Source organism: Gasterosteus aculeatus, chromosome 6 (assembly GCF_964276395.1).
Source record: "Gasterosteus aculeatus chromosome 6, fGasAcu3.hap1.1, whole genome shotgun sequence".
NCBI classification, from domain to species: domain Eukaryota; kingdom Metazoa; phylum Chordata; class Actinopteri; order Perciformes; family Gasterosteidae; genus Gasterosteus; species Gasterosteus aculeatus.
In genome coordinates this window covers 4,156,185-4,178,397 of record NC_135693.1, presented here as the reverse complement: position 1 = coordinate 4,178,397, position 22,213 = coordinate 4,156,185, and the positions used below count along the sequence as shown (strand labels likewise).

The 22,213-nt window shown below is 44.3% G+C and overlaps 1 protein-coding gene across 1 annotated transcript in view; it reads left to right on the top strand.

Annotated features, from left to right (window-relative positions):
• The window catches only part of cdh23 (cadherin-related 23), a 135,094-nt gene that overhangs the window by 47,584 nt on the left and 65,297 nt on the right, over positions 1-22,213 (top strand). The window contains exons 7-9 of the mRNA XM_078104959.1: positions 5,090-5,284; positions 5,375-5,503; positions 9,091-9,169. Coding sequence (XP_077961085.1) covers positions 5,090-5,284; positions 5,375-5,503; positions 9,091-9,169 — 403 coding nt within the window. The remainder of the gene's footprint in view (positions 1-5,089; positions 5,285-5,374; positions 5,504-9,090; positions 9,170-22,213) is intronic.

The following is a 22,213-nucleotide window of genomic DNA, read 5'->3' as shown; positions in this document are numbered from 1 at the left end:
TGATGATAATTAAGTCAGCCTCCGATTGTCAAAATTGGCAAACTTAGTATTTTTATTTATTTTCCTTTACTAATAAGCTGTGATGAGACCATTTTTATATTCCCAGAAAACAAGTACAGGCATTTTGGAATAAAACGACTTGATTTGACCGAGACCAATTGTCTTTGTGCCGAGGTGATCCGTTAGCAGTCTGTGGTTTTAATGAGTAACAGTGACATGCTACCAATGAAAGATTAAAGCTATATAACCCTTGATCTTTCACATTCGGTCTGATAATGACTATTATTTTCAAGAAAAATGTCACATAGACTGGAGTATAATTTTTAAAATATATTTCGGTGCTTTTAGCTTGTGCACCTGAAGAGCATAATTCACCTTGGCGCTGCAGCCTGAGGGAGTTTGACCTGTTCCTCCATGGCGAGAGGGACGTAATCATGAATTAAACAGTTGTTGTTGGACAGAGTACCCTCGCACACTACCCCGAGGACTCCCTAGAGGAGAGAGGTGACATTAAACACCTGGAGTCCATTACACCTAAAGCTGCAGTCTCCACCCCTGTTGTCCCTCAAGGTCCCAAAGAGAAGCTGGGACATGCAGTGTTGTAGAATTACAACAAAGACCCGTAGCTCTTTTCTTCAATCAATCACTTGAAAGGAGAAGCACTTTCTGACTTTCTTCCAAGCAGCCATTGACTCTCGGGGGCTCCTTAAGTTATGTTGGACATGAATCCCTGTGGATTTCACCCACCCAGACTTTTGCAGTCTAAAGTACATGGGGACCCCCTTCCTTATGTCCTTTTGTCTCGTGGCTGTTAGTTACAGACTTTCGTTCTCACATGTTCATGTCTGTGCTTTTACTCTTTCTCCTCTTTCACTGTTGGCCGTCCTCTCAGTCATTGTTTTTCTCTCTTCACAATTTGTATCCTGTTGATTTTTTTTATTACATTATTTTCCTCCTTTTGCCAGATGTTTAAGTAATCAGATTTCTTTAAACACGCATTCGTGTTTAAAGGTTTTGTTCAGCACGACCACCATCAGCAGCAGTTCTAGCTTCTGTTTCAGTATTCCGAGCTATCTGTTTTTTGATAATCCCATTCTCCCTTGCTAATCCATCAAACTCTGCCAAGGCTAACAGAGTGCATCAGTGGTCTGTTTTTGTTTGGGTTCCTCTTGGGATCTACTCGAGGACATTTGGACAGTTTAGTGTAACTGGAAATAATCTATCGTCATAGCAAGCACTACTATGCCAACAATGCTATCCTTTTATTGAGTAATCATGTAATGATCAGAATTTCCATGTATTCCTCAACACAAGTCTACTGTATCTTGGACGTTTACTGAGAGTTTCTCGGACTTCGGGGCTCTTGGGACCTTCTCAAACGTGTGAACATATGAATGTATGTGGCCTCTAACTAAAGTCCAATCTACTGAATTTCTAACCGATGGGTTTCAATCAAATTGTCAATAAATCAACTGTCAGCACAAGAGCCCCCCTAAAAAAAGTCTGGAATAAAGAAAAAATAAATTTTATATATATATATATTGTTTCTGACGCGTAGCAGTTCCGCCCAAACTTATGTAAATCTTTGTCTCTGTTCTCTACACTATGTCTCTCCTCTTCCTCTCCTCCTGTAAGTAGCAGCCCCCAGAGGGGGGAGAAGGTGATTTCCTGCAGTGCACTTCAAATAAGACGCAGCGGGGAACTCTCTTCATCCCTCTCCGACTGTCTCGCTACTTAACATTCTGCTTCCAACAGGAAATGGACCTCATTTATTCAAAAGCTACAAGACATTGTCAAGGCAAATAGGTAGGAATATGAGCCATGACTAACCAAATGGCTTTTGCACTTGTGAAGAAATAGGAGGGGACACATGCTCCTCAACAAGCATGCAGTGGTTCCCAGTTTAGCTGCCAGTGGTCTCGCTGAGCCTTGCTGGGTGTTGTTTATTGTGTGACTCGTTTATGGCAAAGTAATTGGACAGGCTTATATAGGTCACCCATATTGACTTGTAATCGACGTCTCACGGGTCCAATCAACGGACTGATGGCGAGGCTATTGACGTCCACTGGAAAGCAGAAGACTCCTCTGTCCTCTGATTACTAGACGGGCCGTATCGAGCTCTCTGTGGTTGTAGTAGTTGGTAGTAGAGTGCTGGAACGCAGTGAAATTCATCATGAGTAGCTGATGAGCCAACTGTTTAAATAGGTTGATTTATTGCTTTATCCCTTATCCAAAATGGAGCCTTTTGACTTCCAGAGCAACAGCAGAGATGAAGGGGTAACATGATGAGAATGAATAAGGTGAATGGGTAGTTGTTGTGTTGTGGATCTGTTAGCAGGCAGCCGAGCCTAAAAGAGTCTTCAGGAAGCTCAACGATGATCTACACTTGCACAGAGACAAGTGTGCTCACCTGTGAGGCACCACAGCGGCACACCGACTTGGTCATCTGTGCTTCTCACAACAGCTTTCAAGTGTCAAATCCCGGAGATCAACACCAGTGCGTGTGTGTTTATTTATTTCAGTGTGTGACGTTATTTACTGATCCTTGTGGCATTTGACACTGGGAGGTGTTTATGATTCATTGTTTCACAGGCTGCTGTGTGGGCAGAGATAGAAACCTGCATGCTTTAGGGGAGGAGATACGTGCATAGCACACACTTTTCCCTCACACATCCAGATCTCACCCTCTTTCCCCAAAAGATGTACGCAGGCACACAACTAATTCTCAATTATCAAACTGCCACCTGACATCAAAGCAAAGTTGATAAAGCAAAAACCCATTCCGTACTCACAAGTACACATAAACAGATAAGAAAAAGTGCACACACAAAAACACAACCAGTAATATTTTACCATTTAGTTTGATTTTTTTGTATTTTTATCCACTTGATAAGTTTCCTGCTGCAGGCTATGGGGTACTTTTTAAAGGTGTTTCCAGTTTTCTCATTAGCAGGCAACCTGACAAGAATAATACATACGCATATCAGAGACATCCAGCTTAGATGTTTATTCAATGACAATTATTGTTGTGGGGGAGGGGTTTAGGAACCGTTCCAACATTTCTCTCCTTGCGGTTTGCTCATAGGCCGTACATAAGAAATAGCCATTTTCACCAAGATGTCAACTATTATTTTTTTGAAACCTCTGCATTTTGGGCGTTTCTCATCTTTTTGCTGCTGCCACCTTTTTTTGTGGCAAGAAATGACACGCCATGGTGAATCTGTGTACAACCGAGTGCTGAATAAGACATTTGCTGTGATGCTTGAGACAATGAACTCATGTTTACTAAGGTACTACACCTGGTGAGAAGTAGGGTTATTTCCTCAGAACTCTTTACAGACAGACTTCTTGCAACCAGAGCATGATGCACTTCCAGAACAAGACGTTGCATCCTCTGCTTTCTTCAGCTACCCTTTTGGTGGTGCAGTCAATCCTCTTTGACCTGAGCAGAGCAGAATATTACAGACTCACAGATGGAGAGATCTTGGTTCAGTCTTGTTGTTGTTTTGGTTGTTCTTCCCGGTCTTCCTACGAGAGATGTTTTGCTTCTACAACAGGAAGTGGCTTCCTACTTACTAGACACACCACTGCCTTTCCTCATAGCTGTAGAAACAGTAAAACACTAAGAGTGGTCATGTAGATACGCACTTCAGATTGAAACGGGTAAGAAAAACGTAGCATACATCAGACACTGTCTGCACACATAGGACGAGTCTCTGGGGTTTCACCTTCATAGAGAACCTGAACCCTGGGATATCTGTTGCTCTCCTCGTATTCCCCCGCAGCTACATCGCTTGGAGCCCTCTCCTCCTTCTTTCCCTCGATTCCCACGTGGCTGCCTGGATTAATCCGATTAGACGAATGTGCCAGTTTGCAGCAGTGCTCAGAAAGTTTGGGAATTTAAACCGAGGCCGAGGAAGTGAATGTAGCAGTTTTCATATAATGTCCTGTAGACCGAGCAGGTTGGACTCACCTCACTGTTATGTTGCTGTGTTACCTCGGTGAAGAGCCGCTTTCCTTGAGAGTGCAGTGGGTCAACAGGTCTACACACCACCACACGCCGTTTCACAGGCTCTGACAGAGCACAACAATAACACATGGTAGCATGCATGTACGAATGCACCTCCACACTGCCCTCACACCTTTGGAGACAGACTGTGGGGTCAACTGCTCTCTTACTGTCACTTTAGCTCTGGCTCGGAGCCCGCTCAGCTCCACGCCGTGACCTCCCCCGTGCGGCCCCCCCGCAGTAAACAGGGCATTGTGTGTGGCCGCAGGTGAGTGTGTTAGAGACAGAAAGGGAGGGCGAGAGGATGGTGGCTGTGACATAGCTGCAGTACCTGCGCTCCTCTGAACCGTTTTTTCAAATTCCAATTAATGAGCATTTTCCTCAAACTAACAGACTAGCTGTTCTGCAATACCTGGCTCCTTTAATACAGCTTCTACTTTTTTCCAGTCACAAGGTTTTAACACTGACAACCAAAACAAACAGTAGACTGACAATGTGCCGTCTTTCTGCCCTGTTGATATGACTTGACTCTTGTTGGGGGTGCGTACGCAGCGCGCTCTGTCCGCTGGTGGCAGCGTGCTGCGAGGTTTCTCTGTCTGTGATGTTGCTGCTCTGACACGCAGCCAGCTGGAGGAACCACCTTCACCTGATGTGTGAGAGGATGACTTTGAATGAACTGTTCCTTTGAGAGGCAAACGTGGAACATTTTAAGCAGCTGGATTCAGCTGTGTTGAATCGGTTTCCTCTTTTGTCCATTTGGTATCCAGTCTGGTAAATACATAAACATCCTGTTCGTGCTCTACAATTTCCCATCAGGCACCTCCATTTGGCCACTAACCAATCACAAGTGATCAAAGGGGCCATGATAATCGTTGCTTTTATTCATCCAGGTCGACCAAGAAGAAGAATATTTCTGTTTTTCTATGATATCCAAATGAAACTGTGGCTATTGGGTTAGAAAAGGCTTCTGTGTAAACCACATGAAGGTAAAACGGTTAGTCTCTACTTTAGCTGCAGTGCATTAGTATCCTTTCTGAATGTCTTAAAGTAAAAATAACACTGTGTGTGTGTGTCTTTCAGAACACAGCCGTGGGCAGATCAGTTTTCATGGTGAACGCCACGGATCCGGACCAGGGCACCGGAGGCAGCGTTCTCTTCTCCTTCCAGCCTCCCTCTGCTTTCTTTTCCATCGATGGGGCCCGAGGCACCGTCACTGTCATCAAGCCACTGGACTACGAGACCACTTCAGCGTATACACTCACTGTCAACGCCACGGTCAGCACACACACAGCACACGCATAGCACAAATCTGAGTCAGAGAAACGCACATTAACCAGCTTAAACGTTTGCCTCTGTTTCCATCAGGACCAAGACAAAGTGAGACCTCTGTCCCGGCTTGCTAACTTAGCTATTACCATCACTGATGTCCAGGACATGGACCCAATTTTCACCAATCTGCCCTACAGTACCAACATAGAGGAGGACGTTCCCCTGGTCAGTGATACGATCCCACCTGACCTCACACTGCTAATCCCTTCATTCCACTTCATGTGAAACTAAATAAGTCCATCACTTATTTCTCACCTCATGGCTCATCCCTAGCTCCTCCATTTCCATTTTTATACTCTTTCGTTATTCAGGTGGTGTTTGGAAAGTCTGTAAGGGGGAATCTGGTTGGATACTGATGCCTGAGTTGTTATTATTAGGGCAAGAAATCTCCCCTCCAGGAGCCCCCCTAAACTCTGCCCCCGGCTCCTACGTGCAGCACTGCGAGTGTTGAAGACTGTAATTACCGCAAGAGATTTACGGTCCTGCTTCATGGATGTGAGGTCTCTGGCAAAGGTCACCAGGGCTATAGGATTTATCTCCTGAGCTGCCTTCATGTGCGCATACTGCTGCATGCGCTGGAAGTCTTTGTATGGTGTGAAAAAAGTGGAGTCTTATGACCTTACCTTTGTCTTTATTGCAAGTAGCTTTGTAATGGGTGTCTGTTTCCCTGTACACCCTGATGTTCAGTCCCCTGACTCAGCCCTCTAAACTCTGTTCCCAGGTGGCTAATGGTCCAGCTATTGATGTTTCCACTCATAGAGGGGGAATTACACACAGGAGCATAACACTGTTTGTCCTTATTTCTGTTCTCTCTCTCTCTCGCTCTCCCATTCCCCCCCCCAGTCAGTCCTCTCACCAGCACCTCCCTCGTCCCCAGCCTGCATCGCGCTGTAGTAGAAATGTCAAGTGCGACATTTGCATGCATATTAACGGGGCGTGACGGAGTCGCCGCCCGACTCTATGATTCATCAACTGTCACCAGGAAGGTCACAACAGGAGGAAGAGATGGGGGGGGGGGGGGGAATAGTTAGGATGGTTGGGGTGAAAGAAGAGAGGAAGAGGTTAGGTGACGGAATAAAGCAGAGAGGATTAAAAAGAGCTCCGGTACGTTGACATTGGCGAATGGGTTCCACGTCGCTCACAGCAGCTGAGCACCAGTAAGCCTGAGTAATACTGCCTTGGAGGGTTGTAGCTCTTGCCTCTGACAGTAGGGGGCACTGCGTAATTCTATTACTGCAGGGCTGTGACAGCAACCGAAATGTGTTAACAAGCCCCTTTGACCCCACAACAGACGCCGACAGGGTAACAACAGTGCTTAAAGTGGGGCAGAAAGACCGAGATGGAGGCTAACAGCGCCAGCACTCATACACACACATGCCCTTGTGTGCTATTGTAACAGGCGTGTGTCATTCCCATTAGGAAGTGTTGGCCGGTGATAAGCCGAGGGTGTACAGTGACGGAAGGCCTATGACATTTACACGTAAAGGGATGTCAAACTTGAATCCCTGTCATAGGTCATTTCTCAAAGGTGTGAGTGCAGACACCCCCCACCCTCCCCCCATATTTCATCTTCTGTCTCTCTCTGTTTCTACTTGATTCTCTGTGTCTTTTTTGCCCAGCCAATCAACCCGTCCATGGAAAACTTTGGCAAATGTTTTTCAGATGGAATCACAGAGCCGGGTTTTCAGCGGTTAGACCTGTGAATCCATGCTGCTTGGACTGACATTTCAGCAAAAAGCACAATTTAGCTGTCAAACCAATGAGGAGAAAGAAGGAAAGGTTGGGTGGGTTGGTGGATAATGCACTGTATAGCTGGAAGTGAAAGGATGACGAGGGGGAGAGCCGGCGGTGGCTTTGTTTCGGCGGGGTTGTGCTGCTGTATGTGTGTCCTTGTGTGTCTCTCTATATGTTTGCAGGAGGGAATGGTTGAGTGAACATATTCTACTTGTGTGGACAGCTCGAGAATATTGCTCACATTTCTTCAGCGACACTTTGTCCCCTCGCTCACCTCTTATTTCTCCTCCGAAGCCGAGGTTTTACTGCCGCCTAGGACTGGCACACGGACGCGAGTTGATGTGGAATCGGGACGATTAAATCTTCCCAACTGTGCGTGTTTCTCCTCACAACATTCTCGAAGCTCCTAAAAGTTCTGTTTCCCTGCGCCTCACCTCTGCATGCGTAGTTAGATAAAAACGGATGCATGGAACCCCTGTGGAAGGCCCCATCTGTTGGTTTTCGACCCTCGCCGATGCGACATGCTTGAATCCCGCTTTAATCTATCCCTAAATATTCTCTGTGTTTCCCTCTTAGCTCTGTGATTGGTGTGGACCGGTCTCTCTAAAAGGCTTGTAATAGATTCTGCTGTAATTGGTCAATGACAGGAAATGCTTTGGCAGAAATGGAGCATAAACACGCTTTAGAGACAATTTGCAGGATCAATGGCAGGCAGCTTGCTCGCGTGAGTGAGTGAGCTAAGGGGGAGAGGGAAGGGAGCAGAGGAGGGTGTGAGGAGGAGAGAAAGGAGAACATTTGGAAGTAGGTAAGGTCTCTCCCTCTCTCTGAACACATCACAGGGGGTTTTAAGTATCACCACCGTGTCCGATTGAGGCATGAAGGCTGAAAAAGCTCAGCAGATGAAAGACTTTTCAAATGTCTTTCTCCTTTTGTTTTCAAACTGTCACACTGTTTTTTTGTTGAGTTGTGGACTGAGAGGAGAGATAACCCCCAATGAAAAGATAATAAAGCAATCCAAAGTTAAATAAATAGTAAATGGTTGGCCTGCCCTCATGCCTCCTTATATTTCTTCATTTCATTTACATTGGGGAATTGGAAATACAGTGCTCCTACATTAGTAGTAATTGTGTGTGTTTGCAGGATGAAGGTGCTCATTCATCGGCTTCACTTGAAAACGGCTGTCTGACTGGGCTTGGCTGTCTCGCAATTAATGCTCCAGTTTAAGGATGGCCCAAGAATGAGTGAATCATTTTTTAGGTCAAGTTATGTCTATCGTTAATTGATCGAATCGTGCAACAACAAAATGATACATATTCCTTTTGCCGAGCTGTTCAGAATAATGGACATGGCTCTTCTCTGTGTTTGTGCTGCTCTGTCCGTGGTGCTGAAATGTCACTTAGTTAGCCTGCTTGCTGATAAATACAACTTTATGCCCCCGTTCCATTACTCCAACAGGATGATCCACGGACAGAAGGGAACGACAAGGGACAGTCAACGGCAGATAGAGTGCTGCTATCAGCTAAACACCTTCCCCCTCTGATTTTCAAAGACAATTGTTGAGAGATCCCGATAATGTCTCGGCTTTTGAAAGTGCCAGGTTCTTGTGTTCTTGCTTTTAAAAAATCAATATAGTATTTGACTCTGAAACAGTTACGATATGTTGTGTGGAAAGTGCAGCTGCAGATCATGGTAATTTGTGCATGCAGGCTTTGAAGACTTGTTATTTGTAAATTAATTGAATTAACAATAGACTGATTTGGTTATACCATTATATATTTTGCAATTTATTGGGTGGAACCAAGCAATTAAACGTCAAATCGGACATTCAGCGCCCTTGTCTAGTCCATATGTAAGGATCTCCCAAGTGATATAGGTGTCTGATTATCTCATTATCAGATCGCTGTTTTAATGTGATCCACCATAGAAATTGTAAGGAAACTGCTACTGAGAATATTGCTTGCAGCTTATACAGTATGCTTTGTGTCCGTGTGTGTGTGTGTGTGTGTGTGTCTCTGCAGGGATTCGAGGTGAGGAAGATAACAGCCATTGACCAGGATCTCGGCCAACCGAGAGGCATCGGCTACACCATCATTTCAGGTCTGAGTCACTTAATCAATCTGACGTCCACAGCAGAGAGGTGAATCGATCACTTCTTATCATAATCCCACAGCAATCATAGACAAGTCTCATCAAGCACAACAGTCAATAACCACAGAGAACAGCCTCAGAATTGGAGAATAGGCTTCCCCGAAAGCAGCTATTAATCACTGTTTGGTGCAGTTGTGCGGAAGTCAGCTTTCATGTAGTGTTGTCATCCACACGGTGGGTCGTGCAAACCAAACAGGATTATGGTTTGTCAGAGTGGCGTGTTTAATCTCCAGCAGAAGAGTGTGATCTTGAGTTTTTTTGTATTGCTTTCTTGTGTTCGATTGTATTATTAGAAATGTCACACATGCAGTTTGGGTTATAGACTGGGCCTCCTTCTTCAATCCGTAACTTTTGTTGGAAAATTATATATGTAACTACACCGGAGAGCTTTACTCGTAAGGAGGCAAGAGGAAGCTACAGTTTGCACGCTGCTGATAAGGTCACAGCAGTGGTCCTGCTTTCATACTGACGAGGTTTCTTACCTCCAAGAAAATGATGTTGGTGCTTGAAAGTGAGTTTGTCTGCTTGTCCGTCGATCAGGAGGAAACCTCATGAACAGAATAACAGAGCTGGTACTTAGATTTTGGTTTTGATCCATATCCACAATTTTCACCATAATGTAAATTCAATGATGTTTTTCTGTGTATTTTCTCCACAATGTGTATCCAATTTGATCACAAAGCTCACTCTCCATCGTGCATGCAGCTCTGTCGGGGCAGGTGTAGTGCTCAGGAGCCAATGGAGTGCAGTGCTTCGTGTGACGCCATTTGGAACGTTTTTAAGAAAGCTCGAGCAGCCATACCAGACACCCAGCTTTCGGAGCAATTCTGGACTATTCTATGTAATGACACAAAAGGAGATTCATTATTCTGAATCCCATTTGTAAGTTTGCAGGATGCATGAATCACATTTTTAATCTTTTTAGAACAAAACTCTTTTGGGGGGGTATATTCCTTTTCGTTGTATCCTAGGTCTACGTACATCTGCACTGTTGTAATCGATCCCTAAACTCACCTGCTGAGGTTATACGCTTCGATGTTTCCAAAAGAGCATTACTGCTTTACTTTTCCCTCTCGGAAGGGAAATGGAAACCTTCCAGTACATTCCACTGCACCAAGCAGCCAACACCACTGCTGAAAAATGAAGACAACACATAATAGCTAAAAACCAAAGTGTCTCAAATTACCACTAGAGGCTTCATCTAAATGCAAGTCGATTCCCGTTAACCTGAAAGACAAATGCAGAGTGGTTACCAAACACTACAGGTGACATCACAGAGACTGAATGTATGATTCAAACGCTGTGGCCACTGTTTGTAGAACTCGTGCTGATGAATAAATGAACGTTGCCACACTGAAGCGAGTAAAGCTACTTCGGGAGGAAGCCACAATAAGCAAAATAAGAAAAATGGACTAACTACATAGAAGGACGTAGGAGTTTATATGCAATCCGGTATTGTGATTATAACTGGATTAAGTCAAAACTCAGATTTATGCTGCTGTCATGTCTGCACCTGAAAGAGGTTCTTACTCTTGCTAATTTTGGAATAGAGCAAGTATAACTCAATTAACACTGTAAAATAACGTTAACATCTTATGTAGCATCTATGTTGCACCATCAGGTTTCCTTTGGTGTCATAACTGCACACAAAGAAAGGAAATGGATATTTTTACTTTATGTCTACATCTATTTTGATCGTGCCTTAACTATAAAAAGAAATTCTCCTGGGTGTCACGCTGGAGGCGTTGTGTTTTTATCTGGGTATTCTTCTGGGTATTTGTGAGTTATATGTGTATGAGGAATCAGGAAACATTTATTGCCAAAATATGTCAAACATACAAGGAATTTGTCTTGGCGGTTGGTGCGTTGGTGTATAATGGGTCTATCGAGCGTTAAAGGTAAATAAACTCCAGAAATTAAATAAACCTGGAATTTAATTATTTGATCAAAAATTCTGTTTGTTCCATATTGCTATTAAGATAAACCACGGCGCTCATGACTGCGGTCCAAGCACTGATGTAATTCCGCTTTAATACCCCTGCAGGGTGTTGATTTCCATCATTATCAACGTTTGGACCCCAAACGGCGAAACAGGTTGGAAACATTGATCTGTGTGGTGAAAATAAACGCCAGTTGGGAGGATTACAGCATGTCGACTGTACCCTTTTAAACTCTGCATGCCCCCTGTCAAGCCCAGAAGGAGCGGGATGGAAGGACGTCGGGGCCTCCCTAATGGCCAGCTGGCTGATAAGGGCTGGCACTGCTTGAGCCTTCCGCACCACGGGCATTTCGGGTGATGAAGATAGTCATTGTTCTGCCATCTGCTGAGTCACCGCTGAATTAAGGAATTTGACCCCATGTGCGTGCATTTTGCGCGAACACGTGCGCAGTCATGCATTATTTGTGAGTGTCTTTGCTGCCGTGCGTGCGTCCACAGCCCAGACCGCTTCTTCACAAAGCTCACCGTAAACACTTTGCGCCCATTCAGTGCACACGCCTACTCAGTCTCACTTACCATCTGCTGCCACGTGTTGTATTGTTGTATGCGCGTGTGTGTGTGTGTGTGTGTGTGTGTTGTGTTTGCTGCAAAGTTGAAGGGCTGACTTAAGCTCTAGAGGAGAAGAGCATTAAAAAGACATTAATTAGGTGTTGCGATGTATTCCCAGTCGTTGAAAAATCAAGAGTTATAGCACCGCACCGAGCCCTCATGGAGATGGAGCCTGTAGGCCTGATAAAATCATTATAAGTTTGATAGATAATGGAAGTGGAAGGGTGATGCAGTGCCAGTAGATAAAAGTGGGAGGGTAAGGTTGTCTGATGACTTTATGTGTGTGTGTGTGTGTGTGTGCTTGTTCATGTGTTATTTTGCATATGTCTCTGTCTTTCCCGGCTCACAGTGCTCTGCTGCCGTCCGATTAGTGCGAGGGCGTGCTTGTTTGCAGACTTAAGGGTGACTCCTCCCTCGCCTTCTCGCTCCTCGCCTCGGTTGTCCTCAGAGAGTGCAGCTCGCTCCTACGGGACTCGTCTCATTAGCTCGGTAATTAAGATAAACGAGGTTTTAATTGCAGCTGTGATGTATGCTAATGATTGTAGAACTGGAGTTGAGGATTTCCTCTCCCTCCTCCAATCAGAGGCCATATCTGGGATATGATGTGTACAAGAGATAGGGCCGCAGCAGCACTTTGCCTGCAGCGTTGCAGTTATTGTTTGTAATGATGCTGAAGGTTCGGTGGTGGGGTGGAGGGGGGGGGGGGTGTAAATCCTTGGTCCACAGGGTAAGATGTATATCGCTTAAAGGGCCTCTGACCTACTGGTCTCATTCTACATCAAAGGGCTGTAAGCTCACTGCTGATTAGGGCTTTCTGTGCACTTTGGTGCCACAAAAATATAATTTTGGAACCATTTGTCAACAATAACTTGTTAAATTTTCCCACCATTGATGATGAAAACGAGATGCCCTAAGTGGTTGTTGTTGCCCTAACCAACATTGTAGATGCTGCTATAATTGCTCCTATATTCCCTTTTGTTCTGCTAGAAACAGTGACATCTGTAATGTAATTGTTGTACAGTATCAATATCAAAGCCTAAAGACCAGCTTGAAAGCCACTTTATCCATGTGATGTGTTCTTGCAAACCTACTGAAACAAACAACATGATTGCTAAAAAATAAATGATGGTTGTAAGGGTTTCCTTTAAGCAAGTGTTTTTTACTTGGAAAAGTTACTGAGAAATCGTCATTGATCAGATAAAAGCTCCAGAGGTGCTTGGGTGACTACCACCATTACGTGGATCCCTCCTAGCGCTACGATATCTTCATTACAATTTCTTTTTAACCAAAATTTGGCCACTTTTAAGAGATGCTTTTTACAGCCCCTCTAAATAATAAACGTAGACCTGTTAGAAGCTTCTGTTCAGCTCTGGTAACTGTATTATGTAGAAATGCCAGGAGGATAGCAGAACAAGGTCACAGTGGTGCAGGTATCTTTAAGTAGCTACCACGTGATTATGGAATCAAATTTCTGTTTGTTCAGTCTCGTGTGCCTGGTCGCCATGACTCCAGCTGAAGTGAATGTGATAACCTTTTCCTGTCACAGTTTCAGGTTGAACCAGATTTACATTGATCCCAGTAGTTTTAACATGTTTAGAACTAAATTCATGACATCAACTTTTATCTTTGGGATTATTAATAATCCCAAAGATAATTCACAAAATAAATAATGGGGCACCACCCTGAGCTGAAAGGGACTGATAACCAATACTATAAATGATCTCTCGCAATTGATATTCACTCTTTTAGAGCACACTGACTGTTTATACCCATTGCCAACTCCGTACAAATGCACAAGTAAACACAGGAAAAGTATAACAACGCACAGAAACACTGATCAACATCAACCACATCTCTAGCCAATAATGTGTTTAACACGATCAAAAATAGGGTTGCCACCCGTCAGAATCGTCCCGTATTTGAGAATAAAATTGCACGTGAAGACTCGTCCTATTCTGCCCCTGATTGGGTAATACTCGCTGACACTGTGGTTGGAATGGCCGTGAACCTGGAACAAACCAATCAGAGTCAGAGGAGGGCGGGTCTCTTGGCTAAGTGTCCGTTTGAAAGTATTGCGGAAGCAGCTCCCGATGCCCCTCGCGTCCAGCTTTGAAGCGAAAGCGGATGCAAAAGTACCGAAAAGAATGGGAGGAATCACGGGGATCGCAGAGTCGCCCCCCACCCGCCCCGTAAAGTCCAGAAGAGGAGACGGAGGCAGAGGTGGTCTGTACGGCCGCTAAATCAACCGAGGCTGAGGATGATAGCGGACTTGTGGATCCGGGCTATATAGTACAATGTTATGGCTTTACGAACGGCTAACATGAATATTAAAGTTTATATAAACACACTACTGTAATCATAATCTTTGATGCGTTTGAGGATATGAGAACTGGGTTCTTGTCCTTGTCCAATGGAAACTCTGCGCACCTCTCAGCACAACAGTTCAGAGAAGTGATTACAGCCTCCCCTGGTCAAACATGCACATGCTACTGTCCTTCATGGAATGCATCGCTACGGGCCTAAACTCATGGATGAGGGCCCAACACTACCGTCAACGTTTTAGCATGTCCGTGCTTGTTCATAGGGTTATATTTTTCCAAAAAGTAATTTATTTTCAGCCATCAGCTTTTGGCCAACAGCTGCAGCAACTAGCAATCCCAAAATGTGAGTCATTATCTACTTAAACCGGTCCCCGAGGACCACCGAGGCAGGAGCGCAGACCCTCAATCAGCTCAACCAGAGGGACGGACACGGCAGAGCCCAGATGCACTCACTCTGGCACAGAGTCAGACAATACAGGTCTATGAGAGGATGCCAGCACGCATCCCTACACACACACTCATGCACACATGTGCACAGATGAGACTGAAGAAGAAGGTGGGAGGGAAAAGGAGATGAGATCAGAATATGATTGTTAAAAATATGAAAATACCCCTTACATGGCCAACGTAAACGTTCTCTCTAATTTGCTGTGTCTGGGTCCTCCTACGGAGAGTTGGAGGCCAACAAGTGTTGTCTGAGAGTATTACTGTCCGTTAGGATAAGCGGTAAACTTTGTGTAGCCGCTGTGTTGTAATGATGGTGTAAGAACAACAGAATAAAAGTCAGCCTAGCATCCCACAGAATGAAAGGACTTCCCCCCAAGCCTTTCATATCAGCCGCTTGTTTATCTTTGTGCGCTTGTTTCAATCGCTTTTGTCACACACAAGCACGACTAATCCCATCTTAAGCCCTTTTCCATCTCGACCCTTTTCTTCCTTTTTAGATGTTCTTCCTCACTCTTTTTGCAGAAACTGCAGCAAATCTTTTGTCCCAAAGCCAGCCTAACTCCTAGTTCTCACAAATGTTTGCCTGACCTTGGATTTTAATTTGCAGCCAATCCAAGCTGAATAATTCATCTAAATTGATAGAAAAACTGGGTTATCTTTTATTTGCTGAAGTATCTTCAAAGTATTTTGAAGCCTGTCCACATAATGCACTGATGGAGGCGCGGCGTAGCCTCGAGCATCCGCCGCCTTCCGTGGCCTTTGTCTGAGGCAGCGTGTGAACTGCCAAAGGACGGCCCCATTGCCCCCGCATCTCCCACCCACCACCCCCTCACAGCACACAGGCGAGACGGATAGGGCCATGGCATTTTCTGCCTGGACAAACTGATAAGTAGTAAAGGCGATTATTTCCCCTCGCCTGCCTTTTCACACGTATCTCTATCCTCCACTGCCACTACGCCCAGATGCTCTGATTCCACAATACCTAACTCCTACCTGCAGGCACGCCGTAATATGGACAAGGCTAATACCTGTTATTCTACGGGGAGCTCTTATTGCGACTCCCGCATCCCTGGGATTTCTCCGTGTTTTCAATTAGACGCTCGGGGGCTCTCCGCTGCGCCCTGCTATGTAATCTCTGAGAGAAGGCAGATAGTCCCCGGGAGACCGATCACAACACAATTCAAAGTCCGGTCCACTCTAGTAGAGCCGAGCAGTTCACAATCAAGTCCAGACTCCACTGGACTATGATATGGTATCATGGTATATGGTATATGGTACCTCATACAGTACGGCGGGTTTCCTCAGTTGGATTAAATTGTGAAATGAGTGAATGAAATGAGAGGATCAAAAGAAATCTTTCGTCAGCCCAAGTTCAACAGAGTTTATGCTCTGAATTCATATTTTCATATTGATGAGTGCATATATTACATTTTCTAGATATAAAAAAATTAATTATATAAAAAAGTCATTTAGAAATCTACACCCAGACAGTTATTTGAATGGTTATTACTGGTAACTAAAAGAAACATTGCATGTCTGTCTTTGATAATCATTCATACAAACGCACCGCTCGTCATTCCTGTCAATGTCTCCAGAAGTTTTTTTTTTTAAGTTGACATATATATTCAAAGCTTCATTTGAAATGTTGAATGTAAAAACATGAAATGACTGTTTGTTTACCGTTTACAGAGGCATTGGCACCTGTGAATGAATGAGTATTTGCATCATGCAAACACAGCAGACAGCTGGCAGAGCGGGCACCATGAGGAGATATTTGCTGAATTTGAAAAAGAAACATATTGGGTAAAAAGAAAAAGTGAACGAGCAACAAAAATAAGAGCCTTCTTCTAGCAATATTATATCCTTAACATATGCAGTATATTCCAGCTTTATCTATCGGTGACAGAGGTTCTCCTTTATTGAAGTTGTCCTAAGCTCTCAGCTTCTGAACAAGCACATTTTCAGATGCCGAACACAACGTCGTCTTCAACCAGCTGCTGTTTATACAAAACGCATTGTATTGTATAGCAAACAGCAAAAAAAAATCTGATAGTATGGTAAGCTAAAGTCTACTCTTCCAGGCACAAATTAAATATTTACTCACACACATAGACATACACACACACACTGTCAGCTCATTGTTCTGCTTAAAGTGAAAATGTGACGCCTCAAACTGACAGATCAGAGCCAGCGATCAATGGCTCTGACTTTGATTATTTTCCATGAAACCTGAAGATTGTGGGTCGATACTTTAGTCTATGACTCGGTTTAGAATCTGTTCAGATTCCACTGCAGCGTCTGGAACGGAGGTCAGCAGAAGGTAAAGAATCCGAAGTACAGTCTAATCTAAGTAAGTGGTCATTGCTAAGTTACCTGCTGAGCTGCATCTCTGTGCCCCTCGTCGCAGAGACGCACGTTCAGGTGAACTTGGCCTGGTCGCTGATCGGGACGCTGTGGGACGCGGGCACACGGCACAGAACATCTTGTAAAGTCCGGGCTCATCCTCTTGTGACGTCTCTTTCATGCTGGCAGTTATTATGCCTCCGTCACGCTGGAGGCGTTGTGTTTTCTGGTTGTCCGTCCTTCCAGCCCACTTCTCTTCACATTTCGCCCACGATGAAATGATTTGATTTTGATATTCAAGATCACTGCAACCTCTTATCCATCCCATTCAGTTATGACTCTTGTATTATAATATTCTGAAATTGAATTGTCTCGGCACTTCTGTATCAAAGCTGTATTCAGTCGACCTTTGGATGCGATGCCTGTAGCAGTGTGTCCCATAACGGCTGCAGTCTCAGAGTTACTTTGGGTCTCCTCCCTGAAAAAGGTGGAGGTAGACACGAAAGTGACATATCTGTTCTAAAATCAAAAGACATCGGAGGAGTCCTCCTCTGGACGCAGGAGGAGGAAATGCTAGTCTGATGTATCCACGTCTCTTAATTGATAGTGAAAGTGCATCCAACCAGCTGTGTCAGCTACGCAGAGAGCGACACCTGGGCAAAGTTCCTCTCATCTGTATCGTCTCACATTATTCCCTTTTTTCTTCAAGAAAAACTTTTGATGAAGCGACTTCATTGAGTATTCATGAAATGCAGCTCGTCTGCCTATGGCAAGACACCCACAGGGCCATTATCACTCCACCTCACACGCACACAGGCTTACACAAAAACGGAGGGCGAGGTGTCGTACGCTGAACCGTGAGCGTCAGTGCACATATGAGCATGTGCGCGCGCACGTCGGCGTATTTGAGAATCCGCTCATTTCGATTTGGAGGTGAAGACAATAACCGAAACCTCATCATGATTTGCCCGTAGGCGTAATCCTTAAAAGTGACACTAATTTGTGTACATTTAGCAAAGTACACAATCTTAGCCCCGAGACTCTGAGCACTGGCTGCATGCCATATCACATTACTAAAATGTCCCAGCGCCCCCGTGGTGTTGTCACAAACCAGAGAAAACAGTTGTCACTGGCTTAGTCATGGCGATTACACTTGGAGAACTCCTGCTTCGACTTTGCTCAGAAGCTCATTGCTCGGAGAAAGTCATTGTCATCCACTTATGGCACCGACTGAACTCATCAGATGAAATGCCTTATTTCTACTGTTGTCACAGGCAATCCCCGCACAATCGCTACACATGTTTTCCACTCGTGCGACTCGATACTGCGAACTCTCCCATTTTGAGCCGATCTATTTTCTACTCCCTCTCTGCATTTGTTTTTTTCCTCTTTACGTTAGTTTCAACGAGTAACCTTTTTCTCAGTATGAGCCTCATTTCATTGTGTGTGGCACGAGCAAGTGAATGTGTCAATATAAGATAATATAAAATTCACACCTGCGCTTTTCTTTGTACTTTGGTAATACTGAAATAGGGAAATTATTTGGTTTAGTAGCTATTGCAGCTATTTCACAGATACTAAATATGCACCACAAGGAAATAATGGCTGCTTGTCGGAGTTTGAGTGTGCGTCGCACATGCTTGTGGGCATTTACTTAGGCGTGTGTGCGTGAGTGCATTTGAGTGTGTACTCCACACTAGACAAAATCATGGCATGGTTTCTCATTTTCCAGTCCAGTACTGTCGGTAATGTGAAAGCTCGGCTTATCCCCCGGAGTCTCACATCATAGAATCAAACTCTGCCAGTTAGCACCACATGCACTCTGACACGCACACACATTCTCACCCTATCTACATAAGAATCCACTATAGAAATACGTTAGAACACTCGCAGAAGACGCAAACACCACCTCTTACCATGAATATGAAATGCAAATAGGAAGTGTGCATTTATTTCTATTGGATTGGAGTGTGGTGTGTGGAGCAACCCCCCCTCCCCTCCCCCGGCGGGTCTAATCACAGTGTCCTGTAGGATCACTAGAGAATACTTTCTGTCAGCAATTAGGATATGATTATATTTCCCTCTCAGTGGGACTTGGGAGTCAGTGTGTGATTTCAGTCTGTCTCTTCATGGTCGAGGTGGACAGAGAGGAGCAGAAGTGGAAGGCTCAACAGTAGAACCTGATGCAGTGAGTCTGTGCCTTTTTACCGGATGCATACAGAGATTAGAACCAACAGTGGGCTGTGAATCTGCACATGGACATTCTGCAGCACACCACCTGTGTGTTTATGTACAAACACCACTCATTGCTTGGACAGGTGAGCGCCCAGTCGGTCGAGTAAGGAGCGGCTGTTGGAGTAGATTGGCGTGCAGGTCAGGCCGCTGAAGCTGACAAACCAATTTAGAGACATGATGCCCACACAGAGCGCGTCTGTCCCTGATGCACTTTACCACCTCAACCAATCGTTATCAACCTCGTGACTGCCCTGCAAAAAGGGTGCTTGACGTAAAATTACAGTCGTGGTGAAAAGTTTACACAAACTTGTAAAGAACATAATGTCATGGCTCGCTTAAGTTTCCCGGTATTTCTACAAGTCGGATTTTTCTCTGATAGTGATTGGAACAGATACAAAAAACATTCATGAAGTTTGGTTCTTTTATAACTTTATTATGGGTTAACAGAAAAAAGTGATCTGCTGGGTCAAAAATATACATACATCAGGCTAGAATTAGGGTTTTAGATTGGCCTTCCCAATGTCCTGACTTATCCCATTGAGAATGTGTGGACAATGCTGAAGAAATAAGTCCATGTCAGAATGCCATCAAATTTAACTGAACCAATTCTGTCAAGAGGAGTGGGCAAAGATTCGAGAACGAGAAGCTTGTGGATGCTACCAAAAGCCCCTAATTAAAGTGAAAATGGCCAAGGGACATGTAACCAAATATTAGCACAGCTGTATGTATATTTTTGACCCAGCAGGTCACTTTTTCTGTTAACCCATAATAAAGTCATAAAAGAACCAAACTTCATGAATGTTTTTTGTGACAGTGATTGGAACAGAAAAATCTGAGTTGTAGAAATACCTGGAAACTCAAGAGAGCCATGAAATTATGTTCAAATGGTTTAAGTAAAGAACATATGTTCATCTTCAAGTGATAAAGCACTCTTATAGTGTAACGTTATTTTTAGAGCCCCAATGGCTGCAAAAAGAAGTCAGATTGTAATGAAGTCGATGAGAAAATGACCTCTCACTTGATTTATTACCTCAGTGAACACTGTAGGCCTAAGATTGTGGTGTCAATTGCTGGTTTTGAGTCATCTTCAATTCATCATGATGTTCATTTAGTAAGTTATGGTCCCATTTTCATTCAAATAGACCATTAAGCAGAGAATGCTTTAGGGTGGGCTTACTGTGATTGACAGATTACTGCCACTACCAGATACAGCGTCCCTATCTGCTCCACATTCCAAATGTGGGAGCTTCTGTTCATTGATCGCGTTCAGCCAAGATGGGGACGGCCATTTCACAGAGGTGGTGGCTGCAGAACGGCAGTCTACAGACCGATGGGGGACATCACGATGACTATGTCCACTTCTCATATACGATAAATGCGGTTGAGAGGGCTATTAGTGTTTTTTTACGTTATCTGAAGTCCACCGTAGTTCTCCACAGGCTTGGAAAGGGAGTGGTATGCCAAGGGGTATGCAGGTAGTTGTTACACCTTTCCTATCAATGTTGTTTTCTTGTAATCACAATTGAGGTTGTTCTCTTCAATCATCAAAGTAGTTATTTCAACCCTCACAGTTCTTTTTGAAATCCAACCTAATCTTAAGCGTGCGTCTATAACTAGCAAACAGGGACTGGAAGGCACAGTTAAACTCTCAGGTCTAAAGTAGGATTTTACTGCTGATTCATGTCCACATGAGTGTATTTTAAGTTACTTATAATTTGACACATTCCCATTAACACTTTGCTCCAGTTCCACAGGTGAATAGATTATGTAAGGTGGACAAAATCAGCAGTTGTTTTTGTCCCTTCTACTTCCCTCCCTTTCTCCACCTTTTGGACTCAATCCAGGCTAATTAGCCCAGGGCTCTGCTCTCTGTGCTGGCTGGCCTCCTATCTCGGCGCCAGCACTGTGCACTCTCTATTCCAGTCCAGGAAGGAGGGCAATAATGGAGCAGCCGTAGGGTGTGGGGTTAATCTGTTGACCCCAGCCGTTGTACACTGTGGACTCACTGTCTGAATCTCCGGAGTCTGGACCTCAGCTATTACTTCAAACTATCTGAAAGAAAATCATTCGGAATCCCTCAAAGGGCAGCTCAAGGTTCAGACTAGGCCCTCGATACGAACAAATACTGTGAAGTTACCGTGTGAGCTCACAGGACCAAAAAGAATATATTCAACTCGTATGTAAATAACAAAAAAAAACTTTAGTGACATAAAATGACCAAATAATGTCCTATGTATTCATATTATTAGCCATTTTTGATGAAAAGTTGCAGTGCAAAGTCCTTTTTTAGCTGATTGTTTATTGCTATTCGAGCCAAGTTGGTGAATTAGTTGAAAAGACCAGTTATCATGGAGGGACTAGCCTTTGATGGGAAGATCCAGGGATCTTCAATTTCAATCACTGCAATTAAGGAAGTTGACCTTGATGTGACAAGTGTGAACTAAAACCTTTTGTAATTTTACATTTACACTTTTCATTTAGCTGACTTACAATAAGTGCATTCAACCAAGAGTGTACAGACACAGTATAACAATCAAGAAAGTACAATTTCCTCAAGAGAGCCAAACTACAAAGTGCGATAAGTGAGTGCCATTGTAAGTACTAATAACATGCTAACTAGTCCAGGTTTAGTCTGAAGAGGTGTGTTTTTAGCTGTATAGGCCTTTGGTTGTACTGATGTCATTGGGGAGCTCATTCCACCATTTAGGAGCATCTGTCAGGATTTTGTTGAGTGTTTAGCTGTGAAAGCGTATCAAGCAGATGGACAGAGCTGAGTGAGCAAGCTGAGACGAATGGTCTGACCATGTTCTGGATGTAGACTGGACCTGATCTGTTCGCCGCTTGGTACGCAAGTACCAATGTTTGGAAACTGATGCGGCAGCCACTGGTAGCCGGTGAAGCGAGCCAAGGACCAGAGTACTGTGGCTGAATTTAGGTTAAAGACCAGTTGAGCTGCTACATTCTGGATGAGCTGCCGAGGTGTGATGGTGCTGGCAGGTAGATCTGCTGGGAGGCAATTCTCAAGGCGCGAAATGACCAGAGCCTGTACCAGAACCTGCGTCACCTTCTGAGTGAGGGGACGTGTTCTCCTGATGTTGT